Source organism: Corvus moneduloides, chromosome 8 (genome assembly GCF_009650955.1).
Source record: "Corvus moneduloides isolate bCorMon1 chromosome 8, bCorMon1.pri, whole genome shotgun sequence".
NCBI lineage: Eukaryota > Metazoa > Chordata > Aves > Passeriformes > Corvidae > Corvus > Corvus moneduloides.
The window spans coordinates 29811674-29834686 of NC_045483.1; the positions used below are offsets into that span (position 1 = coordinate 29811674).

Genomic DNA, 23013 nt, shown 5'->3' on the forward strand with positions numbered 1-23013 from the left:
CTTTTCTATAACTTTGTACAAATATACATCTCTATACATTTCTCAGTTCCTATGAACTGAGAAAAAATGGTAAAAAGATGAAACTGTTCTTTTCCTAACCCCCTCCACCCTCCCAAGGAAAAGTACCCTCAAGGTAAAAAGACCAAAAATACTGGAGGTTTTTGCTGTGGCAATAAAAAGCCTGAACCCTCATGGAAGGCAGCTGTTAGAGGTTAAACAGACGTGTTTAATTCAGACAAGTACTCTGGAATTTCCCCACAATAATAATTTAAGAAATATAGCTACATTCTTCCAAGACAGAAGCAAAACTGATGGAGTCAAGCATGCATTGTACTTTGAATCTCCACCTAATTCAAAGTGAGGAGCACCTCCTATGCAAACTTTATTATGTGAACAGGTTATTCCCCAGGTTACACACTCGGACATTGAAACAGGAATGGCTCAACTAGAATCAAAGACAGCAAAAACAAAGACAAACACATATCTTTCTCTGACCCCCAGTTCTCATTTTTCTTCCTCTTTTTCCCAGTGATGACAGGCTAACAGAGAGAAGGAAATATACATCCACCCAGTAGTCTTCCATACGAGTAAATACAAAAAAAAATCAAGTGTTTATTGGAAGTCTGCATGAAGGCACAGATGAGCTTGATTACAGACACATTGTAACAATTACAAATATATGTAAACACCTTGAGATATACAAAAAAGCAATAATACAGCTAGTACAGGAATAAAATGTAACCTGCTAAAGAAAAAAACTTCTTTATATCTGAGGTTCTTACAATAAGCTCTGATCCACACCAACACAGTGTAACGCTCTTAAAGTCACCACCTGGATTCATGCTCAACAAATCTGCACTCTGGCCATTGTTTGATCCAAATTCAAACAGGCTTCCTTCCCTAGGATCAGAAAAACATAGGAACAACCAGCTAGACACCCAACCAACCTATAATGAGGCTTCATCGATTCTCTAAATATACAAGAGCAATCACCAAGGTACTGAAATTAAATATAAGTTTCAGAAAAGCTCAAGGATGCTTGTTCCACTTGCATTTGAGGAAATTGCTGTATTTCTGCAGGAAAGGAACAGTCTACAGCTGTCAGGTGATTTTTTTCTTCCTCCACAGGAGGCTTAGATTTCATCTGAAACACCTGCCAAAACAAAAGTCAGCAATCACAAACTAAAGTGCCTTGGACAGCTTAGGTTTTACCACTAGAATAAAACATCTCAGTTTATAGATACAGCATTAAGTTTTATCATGAGAAAACCCACCTTTGCACATAGAAGACTACTTCCAATATCTCTGTGGAAAGGGGAAATGCTTTTTGTGGTTTTTTGTTGTTGTTGTATTTTAATTAGATACCAATGCCATGAACTTAAAGAACTGCAACACAGCATTTTTTCAAAGGAAATCACACCAAAAAAAAAGGCCCCCCAAAAATAGTTTTAGTACAGGCAATCCCCGGGCCTAGACAAGGAGCACTCTGAGCAGCAATTTACTACAGGGATACAATTTTCACAAACTCAACCCTCAGCCATCTGTCCTAACTCTTCACTCCTCCTCTACAAAAGCTTTATAATCCCTGGAGCCCCACTCCAGCGAGGAAAGGCTCCCACCCAGGTACTACATGCAGAACGAAACCTAACATAGCTACAACATTTCTGCTGACCCTGTGGCCACATTATCCCAACTGAAAGATGAGGTAGTACTTTTCTTTGGAGCCCAACTAGTGGAACAGGCACAAGCACTCGTCTCCCTAAAGTAGCAGCAGCTGTCTGTAATCAGCACCAAACTCCACAGTTTATCTCCTCTTCAGGATACACCTCTAATCCCAAACCAGCTGCTTAGAAAAATAAATCATTATATGAGCACACACTCCCACTTTAACTGCATCGTAAAGGCCACGGTCTGGCATATTCAGTGACTTCCTCCTATCTACAAGTGGCATTGACTCAACCTCTGCTTGTACTGGGACTAATGGTTGTAACCCAAAAGGAACATGAAGGATCCTGAGTACTTATTATAGTGAGATGTGGAATTCTAAATAATCTAAAATTTTAAGAACCTTAATCCAAATAAGAAACCAAAACCCTGGGAGAGGAATTCAGCTTCTCAGGGAACTGAGGAAACCAGATTGTCTCTATGGATATAGTCCATTTGGTATTTAGGGGCTCTGTTTACCCTCTCTTCAAGACAAGAGATCTTTCCTCTCAAGGAGGTTGTTGTAACATATGCATGTATTATAGTTTCATAGCTTACACTCATAAACCTTCTGGTTTCTTATGAGATGGCTTGAACTGGAGAAATATGCTCTGCATAGTCCATGCTCTGTAGACTCCCAAGGATCAAAAAGAAATAGACTGCCATGACTGAAAAAAAAGGAAACATCAGAAAGAGTTGAACAGCATTAGAACTTGTACTGCTTGTAAAACTAAGCATTAGGATCAGAAAAAACAGTGTAAAATTTAATCAAGGTCCCTGGCTGCATCCTCTTAGTAAGCAAAAATCGATACTGAGGATGAGAGACTGTGTTTCTTTGACTGACAAACTACTCAAGGCTTTTATTTGTCTCCATGATCAGTTTCCATTTATTTAACAAAATATACAGAGTCCATATACTCTCCTGTCAGAGGTGCAACTCGCACAGATCCCAGGAAGCATTCTCTCATTTTCATTGCTTCCAAGACTGCATTTTTCATTCAGCTGAAGTGCACAGGGATTCCACCCAGGCAGCTGGATTCCTAAATGAAAACATTTTAACAGAAAAGGAATCCTGTTCTGCTCAGCTCCAGTACAGTGATTGCCAACAGAAAAGCACTAACACTTTCTGGAAGAACTCTTGATGTACTTTCTGCCCTTGGGAATATGCTCTCAGAAGAGTACATGAAATTAAAAGAGTCTTATCTGGCTTTTGGCTGCAAGACTATCTCCAAACAGTCCCACATCTTCCTCCAAAGAACTTCCGTGGAACAAATCGTGGCTAAAGTAAACTCTTAATGTTCTACAGAGTATCAGCTGCATTCCAGTGTCCAAGCCAGATCCCTTGAGAGAAAATACAAAAAGAAAGCTGCTTGATTGTCAGAGAGGAAAGCACTGGTGAAACAGCTAAAAGGTAGATTTTTTTTCTTTTTTTAATCTTTAGCTGTAAAGGGGTACGCTGACAAAATGCTCCACACACAGCTAAAAATTGCTTCTGTGGCCCTACACAACTAGTGACAATGCAGTGTGCAACTGAGAGGCATTAGTGATGAAAAGGATGACAGAAATCCACCCAGGTGCTTCTGAGAGAAACAAAGCACTTAAGCCCTCATAGTGAGCTGGACCTCACTGTCAAGTGAGTTTCTCCAGTCTATAGATCTGATAAAATCACAGCTGCAGAATCATAATTCATGACTATTATTCACAAGGAAAACTGAAAATTCATTTACATTTATTAGGAGATGGTTGTGCACAATTTCTCATCTTATTCAAAAAGTCTACAAATAGAGTTTAACACTTCTGATTGCAAGCAAACGTTTGTTCAACGTTCTCAGTTCGGTAAGGCCAACTTAGCGCCTTGTTACACTTTCAAGGTTTAGTATACATTTGTCAGTTCTTTACTTTCTTCTGGTAACAGTCCCACTGGAACAGTAAGGAGAGTTCTCTAAGACACTTTATAACAGCAGCTGAACTTGGGTTACGCAAATTCAGTTTTGGAATATGCTTCAAATGTAAATTATTCTAGGCAATTTTTCATTTTGAGATCTTAAAACACTGTCAAAGGCTCTTCCCTTTCCACTCACATTTGTGCTACCACCACCATGAGATTGCCCTCTGTAGAGCCGTACATCCAAGGATCTCAAAGCACTTCAGAAAGGAGGGCACAATTTCAAATTCTGGGATACTTGAGCTGGAATCCTGCTTAATAAAGAATATATTTTTTTCTTCGTCTTATGTTTACAAAAGGACAAGCATCAAACTGAGCTGATCCTGTCTTGACCTTAGTCCCACCTCGGACTACCTGTCACTTTCTCCCACACAATCCTATCACTGATTCAGGAGCTCTGTTTAATTATAATGCTCACAGCAGAGTTTCCTCTACGGAAAGCTGAGCATCTGCTATGGTCAATTATTTTCAAATGGAAGCACCGGTCAAATTTTAGGTCTGCCACAATCTTGAGAATCACTTGACTAGAGAGTCACTACCATAATTAATGTAATTTGATAATGCACTTGATCCCATATTGGTTTAAGAAGTGTAATAGACTATATATGCATTTCTCTAAATTCTCTCAGAGCTGAAACTACATAACTACAGTGAAGAAATTCTAATTTTGCCTTAAGCAGAACATTTTACAACATTATTTTAACTTACAACTTTGATTTAGAGCACTATTTTCATAAAGATTTTCAGTTTGCAATTCTGACTGAATAGGTGAGCGGCAAAAATGACAATATATGTACAAGTGTTAGTATACTACCAGAATGCTGTACTTCCTTCTTAAAAATGTCCTTAATAAAGCATTAGGCATGTCAAACAAACTTTTGTAAACAAAAGATAAATTACTCATGTTCTGCTCTGATTATAGCCAGATACATATTCTCATAAAATAAACATTCTCTTGTCATTTTCCATGGCCCACATATCCATATATATGAGGTAAACCATTTAAAATTATCAATAATATATAAACCTCAGGAAAAATGTAACCGAGTAAGATGTCAATATCAAGAAGTGACACTTTGTTCCACTGCAAAGTGAAACCAATTTATTTGTGCTAAATGAATGGAAAGAATGTATTCAGAATACATTTCTTTATACATTGTACCGGCTTAGGCTGCTAAATAAGCATTCATTAGTGCCATGTTGTGCTACTTTCTTGTACTCTGTTTCTACCAAGCAATACAAAGTTTTGGCTGTTACGCCAATATACTCCTCTATGCTCATCTCATTTTCTAACAGACTTTTGAACATTTAAAATACCTGTTCAAACTTTGCTTCAGGGGAATCACAATGAATATATTTTAACAAGAAAGAAATTATCATCAGTTGTTCTCTACAATCACATTGCCTTCTGCAGCAAAAAAATCCAAGAGCACACACTTGAATCAGCTCTCAGTAACCTGTGGGCAGGACCACACTTCCCAACAGTCACTGTGACAGGGCACACGGTATGGGCAGCTTACAGGTTAACAGAAATGTCAAGTGACATCATCAAATCTTAAGGGCCACGAATTGTACATTCCACAGACTCCAACAAGCCAGTTCCCTCAGTGTAAAGTCCTGACTGTACCATACATTTGAGGTGCTTCTAAACAGGAGAAATATGGATGTGTCCTCTGTGAATCAATCTTATTTGCTATGTAATACCATAGAGTTGGTGTCTTGGGCACTGATTAGGGTGTCTGACTCACTTTTGCACTAGAAGCTGATATTTTAAATGACTGAAACATAGTGCTGATTTTCCATAAGCTTGGTAAACAACATAATATTTCAGAATTTATGATGTAGCCCATCGTGCCTTTCATTTTCTGCAAATTGTCATGAAAAAATATAAAAAGGTATCCCTTTAATTTTACAAACCTAAAAGCCAGGAAAATGAAGCTTTGGAGCCAAGCAAAACGACATAATGCCGTATTACCAAACAGAGTAGCAAATGTTCCAGCCAGAGAATGGACATACATGTAGTTCAAGTAAACACTGATGGAAAACTTTGTTAAGTTAGTGTTGTAGACCCACAACACTGGCTGCATTTTATACAAACGTTTACAACACAATTAACAGTGAAGCCTATATAACCTCAGTGCAAATAAGTCAAATCCAAATATGCCAAGTAAGCCTTTGGCTTTTAGTAAACTGCTCCGTGTTATGAGTCCACTTCTGACATAGAGACTGCTGAGCACATGCACTAAGGCTGAGAGGAGGGATGCACTGAATGTTGAAAATTGGCTGCCTGCGACGCTGCGGGTTGGCCCGGAGGTTGCACAGGAGGTGGAGGTGGTGGCGGAGGTGGCTGCACGGGGGTCTGCGTGTTTGGAGAAGGAGGAGGAGTGGGACGTTTAAATTTGTCGGGGCTGTTACTTCTTCGTGGTGAAGGCCTCTGCAGAACAAATATTGAAATTATGTTTAACACACTCCTCAACAATGTTAGGTGAAAGTCCTCTAATCTTGGCAAAGGACAAAAAAAATCACACAAAAAAGTCTGAACAATTATGTGGGAAGAAGAAATTTCAAAACATTGCAGGAGTCACAATACAACTTCTACATAAAATAAATGTTCCTCTGAAACGGAGTAGCAAAGGAAAGGGGAAGTACTCTTGACATCAAAGAGAACACGCATTCCTTCCTGTTAGCTTGCAGGAAATGAGCACAAGACGTCCTGCAGATATGTTTACCCATGATGACCAGCAACCTAAAAAGAAATGAGATGCTGCAGGCACAGCACCTGCCAGCTGTGCCTGCCTCACCAGTAGGTGCTGATGAACCTTTAACTTCATGCTGCTGGCACATGAGGTTCAAGTATGTGGTACCTGAGCGTGGGTGGGAATGTTTTGAACATCAGACTCCACCCAGAAGCTCTAGCCCACACACTGGAGCAAAACCAAAGCATAATACAAGTTGCTCTTTGGAGAACAAAAAAATATTACAACCCTTTAAGCTGCAAGAGTGAAGCATTTGTTAGAGAGACCCCCTGAACAGAAACCACAGATTTTCAACAACTGGTACATTTAAACAGAAAGATTTAAACCCCACTTTATCTTTACAAATTGGGGGGCAGGAGGGGAAGGATGACCTTTAATGTTAACAATGCAAAAATATAAATTATACTGCACAACACTAACTTCTGCACTTTTGAAATAGAAACGCTTATTACTTACCAATCCAATTAGCATTAATCAAGAACCTCATGGCAAGACAAACCACCCACCCATAATTACTTATCAACCACAGGTGGTCAGCTCTGGGGAAAAGCATGGTTACAGTTCTATACCAAATGTACTAAAGGTAAAGTCAAATTTATTCTGTAACGGAGATGAAAAATGAAGAGTCAAGAATGAAACTGCAGTTTAGTAAATCAAATATATTGTATCTATTTTTCTGAACAACCATGTACAATAGATTCAAGTTCTATGCAAAATCCAAGGGATTCTTGACAACTGACTGATGCCTCTGAAACACTTAATATCATTTATTGCATTTGCATGCATCTAATAATATAAGGGGACCTGGTATCAGCATTGAGACAAAGCCAAGAGCTGCTGGTCGACACCTTTCTCTGAACAATCAGTATTTTGTCGTGAAGATGAGCTTTTTCATGATGACTCAATTCATTTACAGTTGCAGAAAGAGTAGTATTTCACAGGGACCGAACAGAGCAAGTTCCTTGAAAAACTCATTTATAAAATTAGTTTCCATGTTTTCCAGAAGCATAAAGATCTTCCTGTGACTAACTCATGTGACACACAGCCACAGGCTGAACCCCGACCAGAATTCTACTTTCCTGCTGAGCTCCAGCTTCCTTTCTGTTCTACCTACCATTATAGTGTCCCCACCCACCTTTCCTCAGGGAGATTGTAACAATTACCATTGCACACTCACCTAAACCAGAAGCAGCTATATTTTACCATTGGACTAAAAATTCTATCAAAATACTCTTTTACATCTGAGAATGACAAATGTAAGCGGAAACCTTGAAGAATATTTACATACTACCATACCTGCCGAGAAAAATCAAAATGGTCTTGATACAACAACCATAAGGTATTTTGCCAAATGGTTAATATTTAAGCTCTGTTTGCTCAATAAACTCCACAAATATTTAGAAGAAACACGATGAAGCGGAAATGCATCAAACATCGCAGGTAAAAAGGAAATAAATTCAGTTGAAAGATATGAGAAATTGCCCTAACAAATGTTTATATTAACTTTCTTCTTTGCCAATGAGAATAGAAAATAAGAGTTAACTGCCTGTTACAGTGACATGATGGTAGCATTGTGTGTCATCCTGAAGAAAACCTGAGCTTGAAGCAACCTCAGATGACTCATCCGTCAGATGGTGGAGACTAGGAGAAAAATGAAAGCAATGTTTTTACTTCCTGGGATAGGCTTAGTAGCTTAGAACATCACTTTTCACACCCTGCCTGCTGATCCATAAGATGATACCTATTACTGTCCTTAAGATGATAATACATCCTATTCTTTTGCAGAAAACAAGGTTCTCCAAAAAGAATCAGTTTCTGAGGGGTGAAGAGGAAAATCAGGGTTGAAGAAAGCAGCAATAGATGTCTTGGAGTAAGGAGACAAAAACAAACATTTACAAAAATGTTTTGTAAAAAAACTTAAGGAAAACCAATCATAACTTCCAAAAAACAAACTATATTGGTAACAAGTATTTACTATTTTAAATACTTACTGTAATACCATGGGATGGTCCCATATGTTGCACATGAAGGCCTGGGGAATTGTAGTAAGACATTCCAGCTCTAGTCAGTGAAGTTGGTGGTGTGAAACCAACTGTGTGACTTGCATATGACAGACCTAAAATTGGTAAAACAAGGCAACATCAACATTCTCATTTGGTATTAGAAACTGAAGTGTGTGGGGTTTTTTTAGATTTTTTGGTTCTGAATCAGTGATAGTCTAAAAACTGGTAAATGCTGCAGATTAGACATCTACAAAATACTAATTGTACTGAGAAGTGTGATGCAAATTTATTTTCTTTTCCTGTAGCATACTACCATACATTTCAAACATACATTACACAGTGTTAAACATAACTTTTCACTTAAGATAAATGGTCTGAGGCTCCCACGGTAGCTTAGTTCTAGTTTGTAAGTATTTCTATTCAGCCTTCCACTTCTCCAGAGAGGAAATGGCTCCCTGAACTACATATAGTCTGAAGAAGCAAAGAGGTTGTGCCTGCAGAAGCCATCTAGCACTGGGCCACAACGAGGTTCCACAAAAAAACTGGATGTAGGTGGCTCCTCCAAGGCATACCAGATCTGCACCGAGGGTTCCTCCTTTTCAGCCTCAGCATTTTAAAGACCTTTGGGGATGGGAAATTAAAACACGCTGGGAAGGAAATGTTACTAACTGGACTAGGCTAGCAAATAACATTTAAAATTACAACTTGTTTTATCTACATTAAGGAAAGCCTATTATTCAAAACTGCAAATATCTAATTCTTTCATCTAAATATTCCCTTCCTGTAAGAACTCAATTATAAAAATGCAGAGTTCCGATATAGCTCTATTTAACCAAGGTAAACTGAAACAGCAACTGCCAAATGCTTCAAGTTCAGACCTTAAAGTGTATTGAACATTTCAAGTTTCTCAAAAGAGCACATTTTCCAAAACCTTTTGCTTCTTTCTGCTTTCTGACAAAAATATCATAAGGAAGGAGACAGGACTTTTCTCAGCTGTTTACAATTAGACTCAAGCAACTGCTTTGGAGAATAATGACTGAAAAACACTTCTGAAGGCATATTAAACTTTTATGACACCACACTGGATTTAACAGTTTTCACACTTCAACACTAAACCAATACAGAACAGTGTCCCTGCACCAACACCCAGCATCACCCCTGACTACACACATCTGTGTCTCTGCCTAAAAGAGATGAGACGAGATCTTGGGGAGAAAACAGACCAAGCCTCAGATCACTAATGAAGTCATACAGACTCCCCTTGCTTCTTTCAGTTCTGTTTGGTTCTGTTACAGCCTCAGTGTATGTCTGGTGCAAATTACGAGTTACTCCACTGGAATCCCTGCCACTACAAGAATAACAACAAAATTAATCTGCCTTTTGGCTACACAATCTAATTATCTGTAGAGCACATGTGTTATATGTAAGCACTTTTGTCAGCTAGCACAAGGATAGAAACAAGTCAATGTCCAGGGAAGTGACATGGCAGCCAGTCAAAGGTAAAAGCCTAGCAATAATGGGCAAAACAGAGCCACCTTTGTAACATGACAATTTTGAACTCCTTTGGGATAATCCAGCTCCACAAGCTTGACAAATGCAAGTCTACTTGGCAGCCAAATAAGCAAAAACAGAGCAGTGTACATACATTCAGGGTAGCTCATCTCTGCAGCCCCAAACTTAGCTGCAAAGCACAGAACAGTTTATCTACACTGAAGACTAACTGGTAATTAGAACAACTAATCCCCAGCTGTCTAGGAGTAGCAGTAATTACACTATCTTCAAAGTTCCATGCACGGTGCTAAAAATCTCAGCAGTATCTCAGCTTCAAAGTCTTCAAAAGTAGCATGCCAAGCCATGCAGGCACAAAAGACTCTGGGATTCAGAAGCAAAAATCTGATCCATTAAACCTGACCAGCCATCCATATGAAACCATAGCATTTCTAACTGCTTACAAATTCTGTTTCCACAAAATCAAGGGACATAATTTCCCATATGAAACATGCCAAGTCATACAAATACCTGATGCAACATACAGCTGTTTTATTATTCTGTGCTGATACTTTTGACATCATCTTACTGTACTACTTTAGATACAAAATACTGTCAAAAATTATTTGTTTTCATCCATTACTGCATCCATATATCCCAGACAGCTCTACAAAATTCCCTATTGATCTCATTAGCTCTCTAACAAACTGCTGCTTCTATTTTTCTAAAGTCTGAAACTTCCCAACTACTGGTATTAATTAATCAGATGAAAAGGAGATTGATGCAGCTGCCTTTGCAGACGAGCTAGCCTGGAAGATCTACCACACCAGAATTTCCAAACTCATGAACTCTGTTAGAAATTATCATTTCAGCTGTGCTTCACAGTGTTTTCAGCATCCCCTGTCTGTGGGATAAAATTACCACTCTTGTATCAACTACTGATGGGAAGTAAAGTCCACAGGGAACAAGAAATGCGCTTCAGTCTCAGTGGAGGAATAAATTGACACAGTTCTGCACTGACACATCAGCATCTAAACAGGGTGCATGGCTAAGGAATGTAAGCTGCAAGCCTGTAAGTCAGCAGGTAATTTGTCCCACACAGAGCTGTAGTTATAACCCCGTGTGACTGCAGATCCAACCTGCAGTTGGATACTGTACTGTCATAAAGGCCGCACACACAGAACCACCAACGCCCAGTCCTTACTCCAGAGCAGCTGTTGGCCGACTACACTTCTGTACACACAGTTACAAGAAAGGGATAAGAAAATATATATCATTTTCTTGGTAACACGCCTTGCAAAACACTGAAAGTCAAGTCATTTGGCTCATTTCAGAAAACTCATAGTCACACTGCTCATCTCTAGCATCAGAACACGGCTTACGGCCATAGCTGGTTTTCACACGTGCAACACCTGGGTGAAAACTATTTATAGTCCTTTGAGAAACCACAGTCAACCTTGAAAATTAAAGGATCTAAAGACATTTTATATGTTCTAGCAGACCTGTGTAATAAAATGTCTCATTCCCACCTTGTGTCAACACAGAGCACATCTCATCTGTCTGGCAGGTGATAGAGGTGCATGTGGGAAAGCCAGGCACGCTCCATTCACTTCTTTATGTACAAGGTGTTTGTGAGCACCATGAAACACCCACTGCCAGCAACTTCTAATGAATGTCCAAGGGCAATTTTAAGGGATTTTAAATTTCAGTCAATAAATGTGTTAGTAACACAAATGCATTTCATTTGACCTAAAATATATTCAGTAATTAGAAACTCAGAAAAGCTTTGTTTGCCTCTGTTATACAAAGTATGTGAGACAGGAATTCTTAATTTTATAGTTATTGTTTAATAACAGAAAACAGTAGAAGTACAAAAGCCATTTCTCTACTGAAGAAAAATGAAAATTGACTTTTTTCCAACATGTTCAAGATAACACTGCTCTAAGAAGTTTTGACTCAGAGCACAATAGTAGTCTCATAACTAGTTCTTCCCAAACTCTAGAAATCCATTTAAATTATGTGTCCTGTTGTGCAACTTGTGTGGGAACAGAGGGGAAAAAAAAAGACAGCAAGAGAGAAAAAGAGAGCAAAAAAGAAATAAAGTTCAAGTGACAGCTACTTAACTGATCTTCAATATCTGTCCACAGATCTGAAATACTGAATATCTGGTAACCATCCAAGAACATGCTGCACTAGAAGACACCTAAGGCAAAACTATTCTTGCATTTATGATGCAGGATTTTTTCTCCAAACTAGCTTTGAAAGGCTACTGACCTAAATATATTAATAGGGCATGTTACTATGTGATGCATACAATAATTTTAGAAACTGGGTTAAATATTTACCAGGTGATATAGGTCTGCTAGAACTTGGTGAGGGTGTATAAGGGATAGGACTGGACACAGTGCGAGGTCTTAATCCTTGTGCAGACATCTCATTAAAATATCTAACAAAAAAAGGCAAAGAATAATTAGATCAAACCTTTTAAAATGTGCCATGTTTTAAATGTTTCACTGTGATTTTTTCAATTCCCATAAGAATCACATTAGGAAGCCATGACAGGAACTCTCGTCATTGCTGACACTGGCTTAACCTTCCATGAAAACAGCTGGACTTATCTTAGGCATTCACAGTTAACACCATACGAGTTGCATATTATTGAATAGTACATATTAAGGTCAGATATAAACCATGTCATCCAATCTGACCCATTCTATGTTCTTGCACTTCACACATCATTTCTACATTGAACTCAATAACTTGGCTGGCTGGAGTGTATCTTCCAGAAAGGCATTCAGCACTAATCTGAAATCCTGAAAAAGGGGGAAGAAATCATTAAAGTACTAATAATTTGTTCCAACAGCTGATCAGCCATAGCATTAAAAACATGTCCTGTTTCCTACTTGAACCCCTCTGGTCTCAACATTTAGGTATTTGCTCATCCTGTCTTTTGCCACTGGACTAAAGAGGCACTTTCAACCCAGGACTCTCTCACTAAAGGTACTTTTAGGCTGTGTTGCAAGACACCTCCCACTCTTGACTATGATAAACTGAACAGACCAGAAATTGAGGCAGAGCATTTTTCCCCACCTGTAATAATTTTAGTGATATTTATTTGTTCTTCATTCACTGACTGTAGTGAAGCTTCTTCACAAATATCCAGTGCTATATAAAAGGATAAAATAATAACAACTGCTCCTACTTGCCACTTACTGTTTTTATCTCAAAAGAGATTTTATGGGGTTTTTTTCCCCACAGCACTAGGCTGGCAGCCTCAGGTTGAGTTGCTCATGCACTCTCCACTTAGATTTTTCAGTCACTCTCTAGATTAGACGCCCCCCTGCTCACCATGTGGCTGCAAATCAGTGCAGGTGGGTTTATATTATTAGATTCAGCTGTGTCTCTTTACTGGACACAGCAAAGCAGCAGGCAAAATTAGCTACCTAATAGCCCTTTGACTCTTGTCTCCTCTTCTACCACTGTGTTCTCACAAGTTCTTAGTAGCTGCATTTAATTCCCCATCATAGAAAAAAACCAGTAACGTGGAACAGCATTAAAATTACTCCTATTTGATGGAGCTCACTACTTTGAGGTCTGTTCATAAACTATTTGAAACATATTTGGATACTGCATCTTGCTGCTTTTTAACCAGGATATGCAGAATTAACAAGCCACATGCCTTAGCACAGGCAGTACACTGTAATGATACCAAAGCTGGTTTGAATTTGGGTGGACCAGGTAATAAAAGTAGCTGCAATAGAGAACAACAGAAAACTAACAATTAAACTGAAAAACTAGGGTTTAAATAAATATACAAGTTTTTAAAGAGCTATCAGTGGCAAGGTTAGTGAAACTGAACTAAGCTACCTCTGCAACACACAGTAGCTTCCAATGCAGACCAGTGTGTGTGTTCCAGCAAGGCAGCATCGCTGTGATTTAATCCCCTTGTATTCTACACAAATAGAGCATCCCACTGCCTGGCTCAGGTGATGTGGAGCAGCAGCACACCATTACCATGCGTCCTGCTTTCAGGTATTACCCTGCTGCTCCGAAGAATAGGATGGAGGATTGAGAAGACAAAGCTACTGCTACTCTGGAGAAAGAGGCTTTGGGAGAGCTGTGTATTTTGCATTCAGGAAAGCATCTTCACCTACCCTCAGCTACATACAACAATTATCATCAGCTAACAGAATGCAACTGAAAGAAATGGGTATCTCATCCATCGCCACCATTATTTTTAGTAAGATGTAAGCTGACAAAAATTGACATTTAAAAATCATTATTGCAGATAGTTCCAAAAGTATTTTGTCTTCTCAGGCTAACCACTAACGCCTGCTTTATCCTTCACTTTGCTTTGTATTACTTACACTGCAAATACCTGATTTGGAGTTATTCTGTCAGGCCTTTGTATACCAAAAAAATCAAACATGACCATTTCTTAGAAGTACAGAATAGTTAATCAAATTTTCCTGCATTTCCTGGTTACCACTACTTACAAGTGGGTGATAAAAAATTATGAGGATACTCTACAATTTTAGATTCGTACTGGTAATTCACACAGCTTTGGATTTTGACTGTACTTCTATTACACTGTAAATAGTGGAAGAAAATATAAGCCTAATAAGAAAAAATTCCAAACTCAGAATCCCGTATTTCTATCAATTTAATTTATATAGCATTCGCTCCATCTTAATATCAGATGCTAATGCAATATAGGTCAAGTTGTCTTAGTGCTTCATTAAAATGAACACACTACTTTGAGCTTTAAGGGTACTCCTTGACACAAAATATCTGGTACTTTGTTTCTGGTAAATTACATCTCATAACAAATATATTGACGACCCAAGAAGAAATCTCTCAGTATCAGAAGAATACACAGCACAGGGTAACTTTTTTAGTTATTCTAAAGGACCACCATAAATCCAAAATAATATAAAACAACACAACAAAATAATGAGCATTTGGTAAGAAATAAGGTTTTATTCAAAATGTACTTAAAATCCTCTTTCAAGATATAACACTGTCATATTTCTAGGATGTGAGAAAACACTAAAAGGCATGATATAAAACCATGAAAAACACAAGACTATCTGTAAGGTCAGGGAAAGCAAAGCAGCTTGCAATGGAGAAAAAAAAAAATCAAGGATGTTGTGGTTTGGACATCAAGAACAGCCCAACAGCTCTGGAAATGCTTCCTCTCTCAAAGGTTTTGCACAGTATCCCTTTGTATTTGGCGGAAAATATTTTGCTTTCTGCAGAGCATAAATCAGCCCCAAGTAAAGATGATGTCCCTACCTCACAGAATTCCTTGCAGTTACCAAGTTAGGGGCAAAACAAAGGTATTGTGATCAAATTATCCTGATTCTCAACTCCACAGCTGTATTTATTTCAATATATATTACCAAAACCCTAAACAATCTTCAGATATAAGTATTTTCTTCCTCACTGTTAAAACTAATGCAATTTCTATACAACTTTGATACAATTGCTGGACTATGCTGAAATTTGATATGTATATTAAACCCACACGCAAATTGCTTCTATAATTATCCTAAAAAAATTCAAAAAGTAGTACAAATACTGATAAGTCCCACACATCTGGATGGCTAAAGGAATACAAACCTTTCATCGTCCATTTCTAAGCTGGATTCACTTTCTGACAGTTGTCTGCAGAGAGCTTCCCTACGTTCCATTTCCCTCTGTAATTTTCTTTGAAGTCTCAAGTTTTCTTCTCTCATATGTCGCTCCTCTTCTAAATATTGTGCCATCTTCTCTGAATCTGAAATTCATCATTTTGTTACATGTTGATTAAAATCCAATTTCTCAGGCAGCCAAGTATGTTGTGGCTAAGTTTACTCCAACACTTCAAGATGAAGGCATAGAAAATGCTCAGGATAGATCACTGAAAATTTTCACCTTTAAGTCATTAGTTCAAAGCCTAATTCAGAACAGTAGCTACGAAAGTAAACTATTGCTTGACACCAAGTTTGAAAATAAAATACAAGAAAAACAAACAAAAACCCCCCACCATGGAGCAAAAGTACTTATTTAAATAAATTTGAAAAGAAAGAAAAAATTCATTAAGAAAGCATTAGTAAAACCATTAAGAAAAAATATTGTTTCCTGCTCCGTTAAAATACTATTCCACATTTACAAAATCTTCCTGCAACACACAGAAGAAATTATTTTACAGGCGTATTTTCATTTTAAAGGAAGAAGCACAACACAAGTTCTGAAACTCCAAACTCAAGCTTGTATCAAAATTGCTACCTCATATATATTCTACAGCACTCTTTCAATTACACATTTTATCATAGCAACTGTCCAGCAGAACATGTGCCAATTAAAAAATATTAGTATTAAAATTGTATTCAATTTTAATGTTAAAAGTCAACAAGAGGTTTACTCTGGACATCAAAGGGCAATTTGAGTTGTCAATTCTAAGCAAGTTCAGCAAACATCACTTAAATGGTCTGGTATCACGGATTATTTCAAGTGATAAAGTCAAATTATGAAAAGTTATGAAGGTTTGTGACAGATTACTCAAATAAAATCGAATACTGATGAAGATTTATGACATACATAGTGTATTTTGCGAGATTTTGTAATGTTTGATCAAGTTTACATTGAATCCCTGACATTAAGAAAACCCAAAACAATTCATCATGCTTTGTCATCACTCCTTTATGCAGCAACCTTCAAGGAAAAGAATATTCCTGTTTTAGAAACCTGTTCCCAAACTATTAACATCATGGGATTTATTTCTCTTCTGTGGAAATATCACTTTTAAATGTAACAGTGTCACTTATTTTACACTATTATCATATCAACCAGTTCCTAGAAGTGCTTCAGAAATAAAAAATGTAATACAAGTATCAGAATTCCATAAGCAGATTTCATTAAATACTTAAGAATACTAGAGGTTCTCTAATGGCCATGTGTTGCAAACACCAATCTGAAAACTGTATTTCAGTTTCATCTTCTGCTTGCAGGCTGGCACATACACCACTCCTATAAGCTCTGCCATTTGTACTGCAGTTCTGTTTAACCTGCTCACAAAGGGAGAGAGTTCTTTTAAACCTAGCTCTTCTTTTCAATGAGAATTTGACTTGATATGCTTTCCATTTTTTTACTCTAAACCACAGTAGTTCAAAAAAACCCCACTTTAAAAATAGAAGATACTTGAAATGAAATTAATTAGGCTGGATTTGCACAAAGATTACTCTAAATCTAAGGCCTTGCTCTTGTTCTGAACTTTAGTAAGTGAACGCTGCAGTGCAGAATTTTCAAGTACAAAGATTAGCTGTCCTTATCTTCTTTTAACAGCCACAAATCATTAATCCTACAAACTTGCGCACAAGGTCTCTGCAAAAGAGCACTCTCGATCCATCATCTCCGTCTTGAAGGAAGGTTGCTGCTTCTAGCAAGCTCCTTCTTTAAATGGAGGTCGAAATATTCCAGCTAGCCTGGCTGGCCAGCAGGGGATAATACTGCCTGTTCTGCATTTGCCCAAATTCCTCTGGCCATGTGGTGAGGTATCTACTCACTTATCAGCTGCAGTGCAATGCTACTGACTCAGAACTAGGCACAACTGCTGACTCGCAGACAGGAATTTTAGATTCAGCAGGAAGGAAGGAAGGACTGGCATTGCAAAGTCCACGGGAAGGTGCCAGCAGCCTCCTGGCAGCTGAGCCCATGTGCTCAGTGCACAGTCTCTTCCAGGGAAGGCAGGGCAAAATGCAGGTCCTACTGCTGGGCAAGGGGCCCCAGCCCTGCACAACAGGAACATGATGACTTCTACACAGCTCTTCATGCTTCAAAGCCATCTTACATAGGAAAGCACACAGTAAATTACTCCTGCTATACTGTGCAACAGCTGCCTCAGGTTGCCACAATCATTAACAAGTGGAATTCTTACATACAGCTGACCTTTATTTTGCTAGCTCCTAATTCTTTTGAGTAATTCTCAATTTGCAACATGACTCCTACAAAGTAGGCTATAAATACAAATGTTTTGAAAAATTAGTATGTTGAAATACTGCTATGTTTCTGAAAAAAAGATAGATACATCTTTTTCTGGCACAAAATATTCAACGATTATTTTTTGATTCTTTCAGACATCCTTTTAGTAAAGCTAAAGAACCCCCTAAACTACAGTATAAATACATCAACAAGCAATAACACTGCAATTATGAAAATGTTGTCATCCAAACTTGCCCCATTTTTTTCCACCTTAAATTCAAACTCAAGAAAGTACATATAAAAATCTTACATTACACAAACCTTAGAAGATTTGAAACAAGTTGTTTACTCACGCTGTAACTGTGCAGCTCTCAGTTGTTTCTTTAACCTCTCCACTTCATTCTTTAAAAACCTGATATGTCTCATCATATTTTCTGGAGAGTCTATCTCCATTGATATGTCTCTGGGTGACGGTGGAGCAGATACTGGCTGGTCTAATTTCTCCTGCAAAATTCTATATGAGAAATAGTGCAAACTTTACCTTCCATTCGAACGAAATGAAAACCTCTTATATCCCCCAGGAAGCCACTGCACGGATTCTGACAGGTATGTAGAATTTTTTTTAACTACTGTTTTGGGGCAGATAAATTTGGGAGAAGTTATAATGTTTAGTCTCTAACTCAAAATAAAAAAGGTGAAATTTGTTGTCCTAGTACAGATGAATTTTCTAACATATTCAGATACTGACATTCTGAAATATTACTACATATGGTTCTGGAAAAACCAATTCTAGACTATAAATAGTTATCTCAGTTTTGTACTCAAACGCTACTTACTACACAAAATTTTTGCTAAGCAAATTCATTTAATGAGTTTTTACATTTATGTTCTTAGAGAAAGGACACATAGTGAAGACTGATGATGAGTAAAGTATGTCAATGCTGAAACAGAGGCTTTTCTGCATTTCACCACTACCAAAAGAATTTCATAGACATTTTCTGAAGGACAGTCAAATAGGCTCCCCTCTTTTTTCTTAATGTCCAAACAGAAAGGTATTAAGGTGTTTCATATAATCAAGGTTTCAAACACCTCAAATAACTGATGGTAAATTCAGGATTAATGAACTCCTATTACGAAATAAGCACATGGTAGATATTATAGTTTCTAAATGATGATTTTTGGAGGTAACATAGGAGGATTTTCCAGCCTGAAAGCATGAAACTTTAAAAGGAACATGTTGATAGGCCAGATCCAACTCTGCCCTGAAGAGCAGGGGCAGCACCATGCAAGCACAACCTTTTGTGTGGTATAGTATTTACGGGTACCATACAAAGTGTACTAAAGCAGGGTCTGACTCCACCACAGCTCCCCATAGGAAGGGGCACAGACTGAGAGAAATCAAACCAGAAATGGTTTGCCTTAAAGAAGGCTTTAAATCTAAGATACACAAAAATGCTACCAAAGGCTCATCCAGCTGTGGATTTACCACTGCTGAATATCACATGCAGCTCTTCAGAGCACCCTCCACACAGCAGGGCTCTGTAAAATAAAACTACAGAACCTGAAGTTCATTCAGGCTCAGGTGTTTTCTGAGGCCCCAGCCAAGATTCAGAGGGTCACACTAATGTAACAATATTTATACACATTAAAAAATAGGTATTAATAATCATTAATCATTTTCTCTCCTACTTCCTCCCCAAACTGAGTTTTTGTATTATAACACTTAAGAGATGTTTACTTTCATATATATTTTAAATTGTAGCTGTTCCAGGAATATAAAGAGTCACTGTCTTAACTTCTAGTAAAGAAGCATTGGGAAGTCTCAATGACATGAGTGCACACCACCGTGAAAAAGCTGAAGTTTTCTTTAAGGAGACAGGGAAAAACCAAGAGCTTCTCATATAATAAATACAGTAAAACACCATGAATCTAAAGCTGACCGCAAACAAGAAGCTTTAGAAAGAGGCTATCAGCAGTTGAAATAATTCAGTAAATTCCTTCAAGCTTTCCCAGGTAATTTCTTAGACTGGTTAGTTGTATCCACTTTAAGCAATCAATGATATGCCATCATACAAACAAGGAACTTTACAACTGCTTCATCTTCCAGGTTCTCACAGATCAGACAACTCTTGTGGGACAGAGATGAACATATTTAATCCAGAACATGAGGTATTAAAACTCTCTCCCACAGTAAGGAGTGCACTGCAACAAGACAAACCGTTTTTCTGCTTCAAGCTTATCCATCCTCTTCCAGAGACGATTCACTAGTGCTTCTTGCTCCTGTTCCAAAGTATTTTCAAGGTCAATCTTCTCACGTCTTAACTGGAGAGGAAAAACAATTAGAAAAAATTATGGGCCTGTATTTTTTGCAAGGAAACTGGCATCAGGAAAACTCCAACAACCCCATTTTACATAATGCTCTACAAGAGCAAGGAGAAGGGGAAGAAGAGACAAAATTCAGGCACAGTGCACTGGAAAAATCAAGAGATTCAGTAGTTGCACAGTTGTTATCTCCTTAACCCAAGTTTTTCTCACAGAACTTGTCTCTGGCCAATAAGGAGGAGCATGAACCCAGGACATGCAGGCACTGATGACGTGACAAACCTATTCAAAGACATTTATTCCATAAATCTATGAAATTCAAACTGAATTTACTGTTCACTACACCAACAATTCTTTTGGTTAATTTTAGACTTTTTTAGCAGAAGAATCATAGTTAAATAATCCAGAAATGGAAGAGAAGCCATCTTTGCCTTGTGTGCCTTGTGTTAGATAAAGGACATAACAAAAATAGTAAAAAAAAAGTTATGTGAACTGCCTTAAATGTTACTTTATCAATCATTACTAGCAAAACAAATGTAATTCTGTCTTTATAAAGCAAAGGCTTTATAAAAGTAAAAGCTTGACATTTCATGTTCACTTATTGTGTGAACAAACATTCTTGATTCTACTATGAGTTAATAAAAGATACAATGTAGAACCTTCTACTCTAAAGTTAATAAAAGATATAATGTAGACCCATACATGAAGAAATCTATTATTAGCATTTAAGTAGAAATACAATGTAAGTATTATTAATACAGGAGAATTTTAAGAGGCACAGCTGATCTTACTCAGTAGCAACGTAGCTGAACTCAAAAAGTTGGTAATAATGAAATACTTGGGAACAGTTCAACACCTTTACAGGTGGAAAATAGCATGGAAGCATTTTTCCCAGCCAAGCCTTCGTTAACACCACTTTTCTGCTGGGCAAATGATCTCACATTAGAAAATGGAAAGACCAAAACCAGAATGAAACTATTTCCATTTACTACTTCACTTGCTGAAGGGCTGTTGCAGCATCTAAATCTGTAAACTATTAGTGCTAACCACCAAATTAATACTGAGAAACCCCAAAAAAATAAACCTACACACTTCAGCTACCAGTGCAAGTTTAATGAATGTACAACTTTCTCCTTTAAAGGTTAGAGGAATTAGTTACTATGAGAAGCAGACATATGTTGATGAGTAATAGGGAACATACTTAGAAAGAGAAACACTGTCTAGCAAATCTTTCCATGTTTGAGTTTCCAGATGTACCTTAACAGCTCAGGGAACTTACATTTCAATTAAAGAGAAGTCAGAAGCAACATGCTTCAGCCTCCCCACGAGGATGAGAATTTGGATCCTGACCAACACTTCATTTCCCACATGGCTGGAGCTGTAGAGGTAGGAAAGCAAAAGGCTCAGCCCCAGGAGCACAGGGCACTCTGCCTCAGGGCTCCTTAGCCAGTCTGGCCAATGCCTGGGGCTAGGAACATCCAGAGGGAAGAAACTACGGAAAATGTCCTTGCAATCTGCACACTGTGCTTCTAACACTACCAAAGATAGACTGCACAGCTAGCTAGATAATCACATGATGAAAAAAGTGTGAATGCAGGTCCTGACCTCTGCAGCAATGGTTTTTGCATCATTTCAATGCAGCATGGCTTAGACTCACCCACTCTTAGTCTTTTTACAACTATGTTTTGATCTAGCAACAAACAAAACCACAAGAACATACAGGTGAAAAGAAATCCCTATCTTTTAATGGTAGGAAGAAGAGCACACTGGAATTTAAAGACAGAGTAAATTATTTATAAATCTGTATTTGAAAAATCTAAGATTACATTTAGTATTATAGCAACTATCACCAAGGCAGTGGAGTCCATTAATTATAAATCTGCATGTAGAAGAGCATGCACAATGGCACAGCCAAACCATAAGCAACAATGGACAAATAACCCTTGTGTTGTGCCCTGAAGCTGCTCTGACAAAACACCAAAGAAACCAGGTTGTGAAACAGATCTAGAATTCCACATTTTCAGCAATATGAAACATACTGGATCTTCCTTTCCTAGTCATGAGCATCGTGCCAGTTTCTCCCACTGTCAGGATTTCAAAGATTGGAGGAAGAACACCTTGAATGGCACCTACAGCAGAAGTAACTGCAGCATCCTGTTCAGCGCTGTGAATTCGGAGAATTAGTATATTTGGTTTGGTACTAGGTAGTTTCAGGTGTACTTTGAAAGGTACTCCAGTCAGTGAATTTTTTAGAAATGTGGTAATATTCTGAACTAAAATAAACAGGATGGGATTATGCTCAGGACCAAGCCAGCAGCTTTGTCAATACTAGTGTCACTCTGCATGGGTTCATGGTTACATTCCAATCAATCATCACTTAATTTCGACCATTAAAACAGGGAAACAAGGAAGCATTGCTTGCTTTTCAGACCTTAACCTTCCCTTCAGAGGAGGAGTAAAATTCCTTTTAACCTTCCTCACCACCCACTTGTGTTTCTTCTCACTCTTTCACAAGTGCACTTACTTTACTTCAAAATGCAGCTAAAATATCCATCGTGTGTGTACTTCTGTATCCCTGCTTTGTCAACTGTCTTGCCAACTTATTAACAAGCACAACTGTTCCCTCCTGAAATGGAGGTCTTCCAAATCAATCAAAGTTGAATATGCTGATCTCTGCCTACACCCACTATCCTACATTTTACTTCTCTGCTTCTCATCTCCACCTTGCCCTTTGTAGCTTTAATTCTGCTGCTCTCCAAGATCTTTCCCGAAGATTTTACACATCTCTTCTCCTTTCAAAGCAGACATAGATGATTATTAGCAGTTTAGTTGT

General features: G+C 38.0%; 1 protein-coding gene across 2 annotated transcripts in view; it reads right to left on the reverse strand.

Moving 5' to 3' along the window:
- Nucleotides 1-582: 582 nt before the first annotated feature.
- The window catches only part of CCDC6 (coiled-coil domain containing 6), a 51390-nt gene continuing 28959 nt past the window's right edge, over nt 583-23013 (reverse strand). For both annotated transcript variants that reach the window (XM_032116037.1, XM_032116038.1), the window contains exons 4-9: nt 20077-20180; nt 18212-18372; nt 15519-15675; nt 12242-12342; nt 8397-8521; nt 583-6083 (exon numbers count right to left, since the gene is read on the reverse strand). In XM_032116037.1, the coding sequence (XP_031971928.1) occupies nt 5892-6083; nt 8397-8521; nt 12242-12342; nt 15519-15675; nt 18212-18372; nt 20077-20180 (840 nt within the window). In that variant the 3' untranslated portion in view covers nt 583-5891. The remainder of the gene's footprint in view (nt 6084-8396; nt 8522-12241; nt 12343-15518; nt 15676-18211; nt 18373-20076; nt 20181-23013) is intronic.